Consider the following 13,469-nt stretch of genomic DNA (forward strand, 5'->3'; position numbering starts at 1 on the left):
GACTGGTGTCCATAATCACCTTGTATAGGGTATGTCTTGAACAGGCAGCCCTGTATTGTATCTGATGAAACTTGCTGTGCATGAATGAAAGTTGAAGAAGGAATGTCAGCAGTCTGGTAAATTAAATCTCTTTAATTAGTGAGTTAGTATCTCTTTCCTTCTCTCAGACTTCTTTTTTTCGTGTGGTGCTATTTCATTTCCAGTCTTTATAATGAACTATATTGCCATTTAGGGCAATAAATTATTCTTTTGAAGAAATCATATGTATAATCCTGTTACATCTGAGGAGCAGCTAAGGAGTTTGGGTTTATCTAGTTTGAAGAAAAGGGGGCTGAGGGATGCTCTCACTGCTCTCTCTAGTTGCCCAAGAAGGGGAGGTGGACACAGAGGTGCTGAGCTCATCTCCCTGGGATCTAATGACAGGAAGCATAGGAATGGTTCAGAGGTGTTCCAGGGGAGCTTTTTAGATCGCATGTTAGCGTTTCTTCACTGAGAGGGTGGTCATACACTGGAACAGGCTTCTACAAGATGTGGTCAATGCCCCAAACCTGTCGCTTCATAAGAGGCATTTGGACAATGCTCATAACCACAAGCTTTAGCTTTTGGTCAGCCCTGAAGTGGTCAGACAGTTGACCTACATGATTGCTGCAGGTCCCTTCAAACTGAAATAGTCTGTTCTATTACGCATTTAACCAGTAAAGCATTTAAAACAGTGAGGTTGATATAAGGGACTGAAAATGTTTACAGAACTTGAGTTGTATATGTAGTATTTAGTTATTCTTTCATTGCTGGTAAATAACATAACTGTTCTCAGGTAGACCTCCAGGACACTGGCAGTGGTTATTGTTACTCCTGTATTTCCATCTTGTGGTGTCTTATTCCAACAGGAATAGCAGAAAGTGCCTGAGTGTAAATAGAAAATTCATTTTTTCCCCAACTGGTGTTTTAATAGTTATTTTTTAGTGAGGGTAATAGTTTGCATATTTAGATTTCAATCATTTTCTGTAAATTGCAGCTTTCTTTCATCTTTCCTCTGTGCCCTAAGTCACATTAGGGCACAGAGCTGCTCTTTGCCTGAGTGAGTATGCAGAGACCTCACCATGGCTCAGATCAGGCAAAGCTTAAGTTGAGTTACTGTGACTGATCAGTGCTACTGTAAACATCTTCAGAAAAGGTGTTAAAAGAAAGCTTTTAAAAATGAGACGAAACAAATGGAACCGTTGTATTCAAGTATATAATATCTATATCATAAAATCTGATGGGGATGATAAGGGATGGGAAGGATGTTCCAAGTTAAGCAGCTGCTCTTTACCCTGGGATACCAGCACGAGTCTTTCATTTCAATCCACATATCCTGTTTCCAGTCATGCCATTGTCTCCTTTCTCCCCCTGATTTGTACCAAACTTTCCCTTATCTTCCCACTGTCTTTTGACTCTTAGCTGTCAAATAAAAACCCATGATGAGGGAAAATTTGCCCACAGCAACAAGGCAAATGGGTTACTTTTGGGGAGTTACTTTGTTACCATCTTTTTGTTGCGCGGAAATGCATATTTTCCTACCGTTGACAGATTAGTTTTCTGTTTGGCTTGACAAAATTGTTCATTGTAACAAAATCTGTTACCTATGTTTTGTTATTCTTTTAGTAAGGACTTACTTGCTGTGCTTTGCTTAAGTGTTGCATAAATACATGTTGGCTCTTTCATTGCTGTGTGTTTGACAGGTTTGCCCTGTTTCCTGCAGTTATAAAGGAGTTCCTCCCTTCTGCTCGCTCCTCTGGGGCCCAGCAGGCAAAGGAAATGTTTCGTATTTTTGTCCAGGAGCTAGAGGAGTGATTTAACTGGATTTGGGTTCCTTCCAGGGTATGTGCTGCAGGGCAAGCATGGCAACACACGTGCATTTTTTATGAAGTGGCAGCCTGTGTTTTCTCAAGCTTGTAGAGTAAGTTTAGATACACAGGGCAGCTTCAGATGTACGGAGGAAGGATTGTACTGTTCAGTAAAAACAGTACTTTGGCACATATGTGCATTTTATGTCTCCTGTTCATTTTCTACCAAACATTAAGAACCCCCACTTCTTTAAATCTGTACAGTTTGTTAGTACAAAATCTGTCCTGTTTGCTACAGCTAAGAGAATATAGATTTTTTTGGTTAAAATAAATGCTTCAGTTTTAAATGCGGCTGTGGATTTTCAGACACACTGTCCCCAGCTTGCTAGCATGTTTTATCTACAATGGAAAAATTGGAGAGACAGCAAAATTTAGTCTGCCCATATTTACTCTGCAGTTCTTTTCAGAGAGAGATGGGATGATGGAGCATAATTTTGGAGCTTGCCTTTATACAATATGGCTTTCCTGAGGGTTACGTTTTATATTTTTCTTGCTAGTTTTCTTCCATACTTTGTGTCAGTTATAACAGGTATTTCTAATGGTTTCTCTTTAGAGAATATTCTGGGGAATTGACTAATTTACTTGTTTGTGGATGTTGTTTGGAAAGAGAGGGGAGGGAGCTGGCTTTTGAAAAGGATGCAGTAATATGAGAGCAGCTTGGCTATCTATCCACTTCTACTGTACTCAGGTCTTTGACAAAGAGAGTTTCTTAGTCCTTTGTCTTCCTCCAGAAAGTTTTCCTAGAAATCCTGGAGAGAAAATGCATATGCAGGCATATTACAGAAATGAGAAAGTAATTGTGGCTGAATAATGGAATAGTTTATTAGTTATTAATATTGAGCATGGCCGAAGTAGTGGGAATTACAGTGGATGATTGTTTTTGCTGATAGCTGGAATTAATACAAGAAATGAAGGGCAGAGCCATGGGAATGTTGCCTTTGCAGTAGGCATGAAGGGGTGGGTAATGGGGAAGGATCTTGAAAAAAACCTGTCAGACTTCTTTTTCCATATGTAATTTCACAAAAGATGTCATGAATATTGAACTTTGGTCAAGAGATGAGCCTCAACCCCTTCAGTTTTTCCATCACACCAGTGTGTTTTGAGTTGCTGAAGGTTTGGGTTTTCTTCCCTGTCATTTGACTTGATATTCTGCAATCTTTTTAACTTTTTCAATCTCAGTCTGAAGACATGACAGATGAGAGTGGTGGTGGTGTCTTCAAAATCAGTACAGCATTCTAACACAGTGCAGATGTAGTGAAAATACTAATTTTTTTACACTTAAGAATAAAGAATGGATGTGTGCATGGTGTTTATATGAGTAGCATGCACTGGTATGAAAAAATGAAACTACTTGTACAGGTCCTCTAAAGAGAACAGATTCTAGAATGTTTGTCAGATTTATTATTTCTAGAGAAAGAAACTATATTGTAGGGTGTGGTAGCATTGTTGAGACTAAAATGATTTATATGGATTACTGTGTAATGGGTGGTTGTAGGTTTTTTCCAGATTTGGGGTTTTTTTGTTGCTGCTTTGGGTTGTTACTGGCTTGGGGTGTGTTCCTGTTTTTATTATCACTATCATTATTATCATTATGGTCTTGCAGTGTGATGTGTTGTGTCCTTTTTTCTACACTTTCAGGAAAGTTCTTCTGACTACTGTGATGTGACTTAACTTCATCTTTGTATCTAATGGTTTAAGAGTTAAGAAACTTGAAATCCTCTGAGAAAGGGCCTTTTTTCGTCTTTCTGCTACAATATTGGAAATCTGGTAGCATTGTTTTAACAAATAGATCAGCACTACTGAAAAGAGGCCTCCTAAGAAACAGAATCATTATGTGCCAAGTGTGAGCTTGCTGGTGCTGTAACTACACATGCACTGAAGATGCATTTTGATACACCACCTAATCCTTCTTAGTGACCAAACCCCTAATGCGCAATGTGTGTAATTTATGTCTGGATATGAAGACAGCATTTGGTAACTGCTATATCATATATATGCTTATGTGATAGATGTGCTTTGAACTGATGTCTTAATAGACAAGAATCTCTTCTATTGGTTAAGACCCTGGCAGAGGTTTTGCCAATCTGCGCTATATAAAGCTGCAGGTTTTTTTGATGTAGTGCTTTCTGCCAGGCCTTAGAAGAGGCTTTTTTCCCCTAGAACAGTAAATCAAGAATGCTCTACATTTGAGCTCTGTCCACTCAACTGGAAGATGTTCCAGGCAGGATGCTGCTAGCTCAGTGGTTTGGTAGAGTTATGGCCAAAACCAAATGATGTTTGCTTGTTTCTTTAACTTCCACACCCCCTTTTAAAACTTATCCCTGAAAGACTTCACTATTAGCTGAGTAATACTAAATTTTTAAATTTCAGTTACAAACATCTAATTTCAGTCCACATGCACAGTGCCTGACTCATCTCATAGAAGAGGTAGAGTCAAGACACCAAACCTTTCCTCCTTGGTAACATTGCTCCTTGCTGGAACTTGTTCTTGAAGGCATTATCTTCTGAGTTGCTTTTCTGTCACTTGCATATACTAGCATTGCTTTGGTGTTTTTCATCCGTGACAAGAGCTTAAAATTAGGATCTTGCTGTGTTCCTGGTTGAGCCTATTAGACAGCTTATAAAATCAGCCCATTTACTTGTGAGAGACTGCTGAGCAGAGAAGTGCAAGAAGCATAAAGAAATTAACCCTAACAAGTGGGAAGTAAAGTATAATATAATTGTTAGTAAAACCTGAAATTGTAATTTTTTTGCTCATGTGTTTCTCTGCATACTTAGTTATAAATGCCTTTTCCCAAATGATATTATTTCAACGTATCTTTGTTTTTTCATTGACTTTTTTTTTTTTAGGCAGTTATTCCCACAACCTTGTGCTATTTGGATGGTTAAAAACCTTCTTGCTCTGATTTAATGCCATATTTTTGTTTCACCTGCTGCTTTACATATAATAAAAGCTAAATGAGGAAGAAGGAAATGATGAGTATTTTAATGGTATGATTGGATCCTTCCAAAAGCAGCCATGTTGAAAATGAAATTTGAGTTTGCTAAAAAAAATTATGTTTAAAAAACCCCCAAACCCAAAAACTCATCCTGTCCCAACAACCCTAGTAGTCTGTCACAAGCACAAAAAGCCTTGTGCTCTGATTATAACTTGAATGTTTGTTTGAATACTTAAATATTACTCCAAAGACCTCAGAGGATTAAAACGGATGGTGTATGTGAATGTGTGTCATTGATCACTTAGAGGTCTGTGAAGTCTTGGAGTGTCAGGGAAAAGGTGTATTTTAATTTACTTCTGTGCAGTTTATTTCTTTGCTAAACTCTGGATTCTGGCCCATGGATTGCTTTCTTTGTAGCAATGGCAGCCCAAATGTAGAGTTTCCATTCCCCTCTCTCTTGTCGCAGCACCATCCTTGTTCAAGGTCATCATTCTCAGGGGCCTGTTTGGGTCCCTGGCCATGGACTGAGCTGGATGAAGTAACAAATCTGATGGAAAAACAAGTTCTCAACCCTCCCAGATGCATCAGGACTCTTGTTTTCCCAACAGCCCCATGCATTCCTGTGCTAGCTGAGTATATGGTTGGAAAGGCACCAGAAACACTTGTAAATGAGGAAAAATGAGAGATTTTGATACCTGCTGTCTCTACTGCTCTGATGGACAGCCCATGTCCTCTGTGTTGCTTGGTCATTGTGAATATTTGTTTGGAAAAAACAAAAATAATGTGTTGGAGTGTTCACAAAGATCTTGTCAATCTTCTCATGGGATGTCTATTTTCAAGAATGGAAGTTCAGGTTTTCAGGGCAGGCAACCAATAGCAAGTGTTAGGTCTGCACACGGTCAAAAGTCAAATATAGAGCTGCCATGTTTTCTAGTGGAGCAGGATTTCACCCCTGACTTCCAGAGCTGCTAAACTTGAGCTGCCAAGAGAGAACAGGAGGTCCTGAGGAGATCACTTGAGATTACCATGAAACTTAAGGAGCTGAACTCAGTGAGACCAAACACTGGCACAGGTTGCCCAGAGAAGTGGTGGAGTCTCCATCCTTGGAGAGATGTAAAAGCCACCTGCACACAGTCCTGAGCAGGATGTTCTAGGTGACCTTGCTTGAGTAGAAGGGTTGGATGAGATACCTCCAGAGGTCCTTTCAATCTCAAACATTCTGTGATTCTGTGATACTCATGAATTTTCCCTCCCCAGCCTGGGGCCATGGTTGCACATTCATCAGGCTCACATTCTTCTGTCACATGTCATTGGCCAGCCTAAAAATTTTCACTGTTTGTAAGTATTCTGGGGATTTAGATTTATAATTGTGATTCCATATGATGTATGACTTCATATGGAAAAACCTCTTTCGTTTTTCAGTTTGGTTGAAAATATGTTAATCCTTTTTGTTCCCATTATATGCTGTTATTGGGTAATAATGGCATGGTTTAATTTGTGTGACGTTAATTTTTAGGAAATTTTCTTCACTGTGGAAAGCTGACACATGGTAGTATGGTAAAGCAAAACCTGCTTTGTCCAGCATGACATTTTAGATCTGGCTGGTTTCTGTATTAGCTGATGTGTATGGAGGGATGGGAAGGGAATTCATCTTGGTTTTGAGTGGTGATGCATTGAAAAATCACTGTTGATTTATGCCATGCATTCAGATAGGTTTTTCAGCTTTCAGTATTCAGTTGAAATTTCAAGACTTTTGGGAGGGAGTGAAATAGGGTTATTTGTTTGTAAAGATTGATTCATTATGTTATTTTTTCCGTGCTTCCAGCTACTGGTCTGCTCAACTGCCAGGTGCAAGCAGCCACTGATGTCTGATAGTTAATAAGCATTTGCTGCTGATCAGCTACTGCAGGATACAGCTAGGGCCAGACACAGCAGTGACAGCATAGCCGCAGCTGATCAGAAGTCTTGGAGGTAATTGGTTTTCTCCTGGGAGGGTAACACAAATAGAGCTAGTTAGTTGCCTAATGGTAGCTGTGATTTGAGACACTGATTATCTCTGTTTACCAGTGATGACTTTCTAGTTCCAGCCTAAATGGAGCAGCAGTGGTGTGATCTGGGATCAAGTAGAGAACTTCATGGTTTAAATAATTCTGAGCAAGCTGTAGCCAATGAACTTGATCAGATGCAGTGAATACCAGACACTGGGTGGTTTCTGCTGTGCTTACCTACCAGCTTTTGTCTGACGAGAAAGGAACAGGGACACTGCTTTGCTATAGCGTTCTCTGCTTCCCATTTCACACCTTGTGTTTGCCTTAAGAAATTCCCAGGCCAGCTATCTCTGGGCTACCCAGCATGCAGATGCCCTTTCACGAAACTATAAATTCTAACCTGCCCAAAAGAGCTCTTTAAGAGATGTTACTAGCTTAGTTAAAGTCAGTTTGACATTCTTTGAACAGAAATACTATGTGAGGTTGATGGTCTGTATTCCTGTACTTGTGCTTAGAACATGAAATTCATCTCTGCCCATGCACGCATGGTTTGTTTTCAAATGCTTCAAATGAATATTTTATTAGGTAGCTGTGGCCAATTGCTGCAGGATGGCCTTTGATGAGCTGCGTAGCCGAGTGGCATTAGCTGTGTTGGCAGAGCCCTCTGGTGGGAACGCAGCCTGTGCCAGCAGCAGTCGGTCCTGTTGCCAGTGCCACCCACTTCTCCCAAATGCCGTCAGCCAGACCTCTCTCGGCTCTGTGGTATCCCACCAGCTGGTTGCTCGAGTGGCCAGGGGGTTCCTCTTCATCCCACAGAGCCTGTGGAGCTCACTTGACCTTTTTTTTTTTTTTGTTAGCAAACCTGATGGTGTGCTGTTACGTGCTTGTATCATTTTAGGTTTTGATTTGCAAAATACAGTGGCTCTTTGAGAGTAATAAAGTTAGCCATATACAAGAGAATATTTTCTTAATCCTAATCAGTGTGGGAGAACCATGATGAAATTCAAGAATTGCATGTATGAATTTCAACCTTGTAAATACCTATTTTTAAAAAGTACTGCTTAATAAAACTAACTATTCTAATCAGGCATACAGGGGGACATTTCTAAATCAAGAGCCACAGCTTTCCTTTTTCATTGGACAGTAATGCTTCTGCTAATCAAAGTATTAGAGGAAACAGCTTTTGTGTGATAAAATACCAACTTACTGAGCACGAAGGAAAAAAATGTTATTGCTTCTCTAACCTAGTATGTTCAAAAGCCTGGTTAGGACTGCTAGATGCATTGCCAAACCAGAATGTGCAAAGAGGTACTTTAATCTGGTTACATCTCTAAAGTGTTGATATAACACGGGCCAATAACTCTACTGCAGGAAATCCAGCTGTTTGAGATTGTTGCACAAACAATGCAGTAGTCATAAAGAGTCTCTTTTTCTTCCTCACATGCTGGCCAGAGCTTTTCAGTTACATTGATTTGAAACACTCACAACTGTGCCCAGTATTTTATCTTCATTAAAATAAAAAAAGAGGAACATGTACTATGGCTTAGAAAAGGCTGTTGCCTGTGGTGGACAGGCCCCCCTTCTGATGAAGCTGGAGAGTGGTAGCAAGTCAAAGGCAGTCATATTTCTGTGTCATTTGATTTGCCTCATGATGAAGCTTTCCTTAACATAGACATAAATTCTTTCAAAAGCTAAATTAACCTTCCTGGCCTCTATTTGAAATAACCAGTTTCACCTTTGCTTTGAACTTACGTGCTCCATTGCTGGCGTTCAGCAACACAAAACAGTTCTGTTAGGAGACCCATCATGTGAGTGGCATGGTGGAACTCCTTGCTTCAGGTTGTTGTGAATTCCCAAAGCTGAATATCATTCAGAAAGCAATTAAACACACCTGTGAAAGGAAGAATCACCAGTATGATGAGATGTAGATATTGCCTTTGAAAATTCTATGTCTACATCCAAGGGAATGGGGCAGGAAGTGCATGGCTGTGTGTACTCACCCTCCTCCTTACCCTTGTGTGAAGGCAGGATGCTGAAATAAGGGGTCTCCTTAAGGAGAGGGCTGGTTTTGTTGTGGTTCCTGTGATCCTCTGCTGTTAGCTGGAGGAGCCATGGTGGGGGGAGTACCAAGCTCTTTGCTATGGATTGGGACTCTAACCCTCCTCCTGCACCCTACCGCTGTTCTTTAAGGGATGTTTTCAGATGAACCTTCCATCTTACCTGCTGTCCGGTCTGGCATTTTCCATGGCCCTGTGGCTTTCCTCACCTGTAATGGGAGTTTCACTGGAGGCTTATTACAATTGCACATAGGAGGCAGCACAAAGGGGTTTTTTTCTTCTTTCATGACAGCTTCTGTTTCCTAATTTTCTTATAGCATTGTGGTTAGAGGCTTTAATTCTCTGGCAGATGGTATACAGTATGTTTTTCAAACCCTGTACCTTTTGGGTCTAGGACACACTCTCTTCTGTGACTTCATAAAGCTGCTAAGAAGCTATTTTTCTAATTTCTGAATTAAAATTCCATTCCATTTGTATTGCACAATGTCATCATGATTCAGCTTTGTAGAATACTGTCTTACTTCCATAGGTTATCTTGTTCCATGCTCTTCTTAAAATGCTAACATGCAGTTTTAATCCTGTGATGCAGCAACCCTTGTTAGTTATCTGTTTTAATTCAGGACTTCAAATGTAAATGTTGCTTTAACATTACTCATGGTTCTCTCTAATCTCAGAGTCTCGTAGCAAAATCTGTTGCAGAGTTCATCCTCTTTTGTCTGTGCTTTTCATTTGAAGCGTGTATTTTGTTGGAAAGTGGCTGATGATATAATACCTGGATTTTTTTTAATAATCCCTGCTCTTCTAAAGAACTTAGTGAAGTGTAATATTACCATTCAAATAGGCAGGTGAGAGCCTTGGAGATCGGTAATTTGTACCTTTTCAAAAGCCGCACTGCCTTGCTTTGTCTTGGAATTTATTATGCTTCCCAAGTATAATGTGACATACTGAATAGGGCAGGGGGTGGGGACATTGTCTTCAGCTGACATGCTGCTATCAGCGGGACTGTGTTTCTGGACACAAGATTTCGCAGTCATTGGTTGTCCGAAGAAAGCCTTTCCATCTGAGGATTGGACAAGAAGATGCGTCAATTTGCTGCCCGTCTCCAAGGTACTGGTGATGCTGCCTCCACAAGCTGGCTAACGTCACAGCTCCATCACCCAGCGGGGTGTGGGCTTTTTTCTCCTCTTCTGTTTTAATTCTGTATTTGCTTCCTACTGCATTTCTTAATCTGTCTTCTGCCAAATGCTAACAGCATGATATTTTGCAATCATTTAGGTGAATACAAGAAGGACGAACTCCTGGAAGCTGCTAGGTGAGTGCTGCTTAGAATATAAAACATATTTTGGGGGTGGAAGCAGGCGAGGAAAAGGGTTTTTTAAAATAGTACTGTTTTGTCATTGCCTTTCCATGAAATGCTGCAAGCAAACCACTTAATTAGCATAAATCTCTTCAGACTTTAGTCTGGTACAAATGTAAAAGCCTATTTATGTAATTGAAATCCCCCACTATGGTGGTTATAAGGTTAATATTGAGTTTTTGCTTTAAGCTGCTTAAATCCTCTTTATTGTTTTGTGACTGTTCTTTTAGGGGCAATTTAAATATTGGAATCTTTCTTTTCTTTTGGTTTTTACTGCTACCATAGGATGTATTTTGAAAATAGGATTTATCGGAACAGAGCATAAGGGAGCCTATACAAAAGGTGTAAAGTTCAATTGTATATTGCAAAGATGCTTTTCATCCTTCCTTCTGACTGCACAAGATCATTTTATATAAACCGTTAACCCTTCTAAAAACATTTATTTCAACAAATGGTTTTCAGAGGATCTACAGAATTAGAAAAAGGAAATACGAGGTTAAGGAAAGAAACTGAGGTGTTTTTGCATGATCTGTTGCAACACATTTAACTGTAAATTTAGTATTCTTTTCTGTATTTACCCTTGGTTTCGAAATGTGCAGAAGATTCTGTAGCCTTCCAGCACTCTCCCTGTCACAGTACAAATTTCAATATACTAGACTTTGCAAAATACTTGCTAAGGAGATGGATATCAAAGAGCTCTGCCCTTTTTTCCCCCTTTCCCTAATCATCTTCTCATTTACAGGAGTGGTAATGAAGAAAAGCTGATGGCTTTATTGACTCCTTTAAATGTGAACTGCCATGCAAGTGATGGGCGTAAGGTAAGTTAATACCTGCTTTATATTTCAGTTATTCAAGAAAGGCCAATTTAAGCATACTGGTAAGCATAAATGTATAAACCAAGGTGGGGGGGGAACTAGTGATGCCTTTTTACCATAAAATTAAATACTGTTATACTTGATACTGGCAGTTGTGACAGATTAAGTCGGCAGATGTGGATTTTGTGTGTGTCTTTTAAATGTCGAACCCTGGTCTCCATGTAAAAGAAACTTTAAGATCTTTTGTAAGAAAAACAAAATGTACTGTTGCAGATGGATAAAATAATGAAGGGAAGAAAGCTATTATTTGTATTTGAACGTTGTCTGGGTGAGGTGGTTGGTATTCAGCTTAGCTCCTAATACACTGCCACGTAGACTGGCACTGTATTGCTATGTTTAACACCTTCTGCATTTTCTTAAGTTTGACATTATTGTTTTGACTTTCTCTGGCAGAGATGTTTGAATGAGTTAAGTTAAGAATTAGGCTGAAACTGGAGGAGGGAAGAACATACGGAGTGAGAATTAGATCCTATGATTTTTGATGTGTTAGACTTCAAGATGATAGTCTGTCTAGACTGTTGGATTTACAAATGTTGGGTTTTTTTTTTTTATTTGATTTGTTGGTTTTGTTGTTTTTTTTTTTTTAAACTGTGTACCAGAATGTTTTTAATATGTATCTGTTAAAGTCTTTCACCTGTAACAGTACATCTCATTTTTGGAAAGCAAAGCATGGGAGTGTTTTCTTTTATAATTTTTTTTTATTTTTGATGGAGTGTGTTGAAGCACAGTATAAACATCTGCCCATCCTGGAGCTGTTGTGGAACAACCCAGTTCCACTGAAGTCAGTAAAGATAGGTCAGTTTGCACTTACTTTTGATGAAAAGGTATGTTGTTACTGAATATAAAAAATTTAGCTCCGTTGTACAAAAATCCATGATTTTTATACACATGTAAAAATGTTTCTCAATTGTAGTATCTACAATACATACTACGTGACAGAAAACCCAGCCAGTTTTTTGCTTATTTACATTTATCACTGATTGAAAGTTGATGCATCTTCCAGGTTTTGAAAACAATTGATTTTATGAACTGAGGACAGGCAATTGAACAAGGGCTTTATTTAATTTAGCGGTGTTGGAACTGATGAAACACTCCCCACATTTTAAGGTTAAACATATTGCCCATATTTCCTGAATTTACTTTTCTTTTTTTAAGACTTTGCTGTTCAAGTAGAAGTGTATTTAGGTATTAATAGTGCTCTGTATTATAATTAAACAGGGTGGTGTACAGCAGTGCATTACTCAGTAATTGAACCCCCATCACTGTTGATCTCAGGCCAAATGCAGAGTTAAGATTTCTGCCAGCAGGGCAAGGAATAAGCCCTTGCAGATATTTTCTTGAACATTTATCACTTCAAAGTAAAAATTAAAAAAAACTTACAAAGCTTTTAAAATTAATACTGAGCTAGCAGGAAGTATTTCTGTATTATTGCAGCCTCTGAATTAGTTAGAAAATGTATGCCCAAAGCTTGGAAAGCATATTGCAGTTAAAGCTCATGAGTGTGGACACTAAAAGTATGATTGGTTGGTTGTTGGTAAGTGCACTGGTTACTGAAACTCCTTTTAAGATGCCTTGCCATTGATAATAATTAGCTTTTTTAAAAATTATGTCTATCAGATACATTTTTTTCTACTGCACATATGTACAGGCTGTGGAAGGTTTAGTAATGCTTTGTAGCAAGTGTGCTATATAACCGTTAAGTATTTAATTTGTAAAGCAAAGCTTTCAGGTCCTCTACTAGCGCAAGATCACTTGGGGTTTGATCATTTTGAGCTTTGCTGCAAATTAAGTGAGCTTTTCAGCCTACAGCACAGAATTCTTGTAAATGGAAGTCTCCACTGGTGTAGCTGCCTCTAGTTGATCTATGGTGATTTACACTAGCTGAGAATTTGTCCATTTTGAAAGTTGCCTTTTGCATTCCTTGATGCTTTTAGTAATTATTTTTTGCAGATCCTCTGAGTATTCAAGCCTCAGACCTAGGACAGTGTAAGGCCAGAGACTTAACGCAGCTCTCAGGGCCAGGAACGCAGACTCTGCGGATTGGCCCGAGATTCTCAGCATCACGCTCACTCTGCAGTACAGCTGTACCCACAAACTCTTTCTTCAAGCTGTGCAATCCTTGATTTTCTGAGATTCCCAGCTCTATTCTGATAAGGAAACATTTAGCTGCGTGGGTGAAGAAATTGAGTTCCAGTACTGAATGGGTAATTATTTCTTCTGTATTAGCAGTGGTATTTTTTTTCCCCATACTTTGGGGTGCAACTGTATGCAGTTTACTTCCCCCCCCCCCCCCCCCAGCCCCCGGGGATTTTTTCTGTGTCCCATGCATACTAACATCTGGTGTTCTGGATTTCTGAAACACCACAT

The 13,469-nt window shown here is 39.3% G+C and overlaps 1 protein-coding gene across 1 annotated transcript in view; it reads left to right on the forward strand.

The window, feature by feature from the left end:
* TNKS (tankyrase) overlaps positions 1-13,469 on the forward strand; it is a 138,265-nt gene that overhangs the window by 60,804 nt on the left and 63,992 nt on the right. The window contains exons 4-5 of the mRNA XM_082282070.1: positions 10,146-10,182; positions 10,970-11,045. Of these exons, the coding sequence (XP_082138196.1) occupies positions 10,146-10,182; positions 10,970-11,045 (113 nt within the window). The remainder of the gene's footprint in view (positions 1-10,145; positions 10,183-10,969; positions 11,046-13,469) is intronic.

The sequence above is a fragment of the Coloeus monedula genome, assembly GCF_965178545.1.
Source record: "Coloeus monedula genome assembly, chromosome: 5".
Lineage (NCBI taxonomy): Eukaryota > Metazoa > Chordata > Aves > Passeriformes > Corvidae > Coloeus > Coloeus monedula.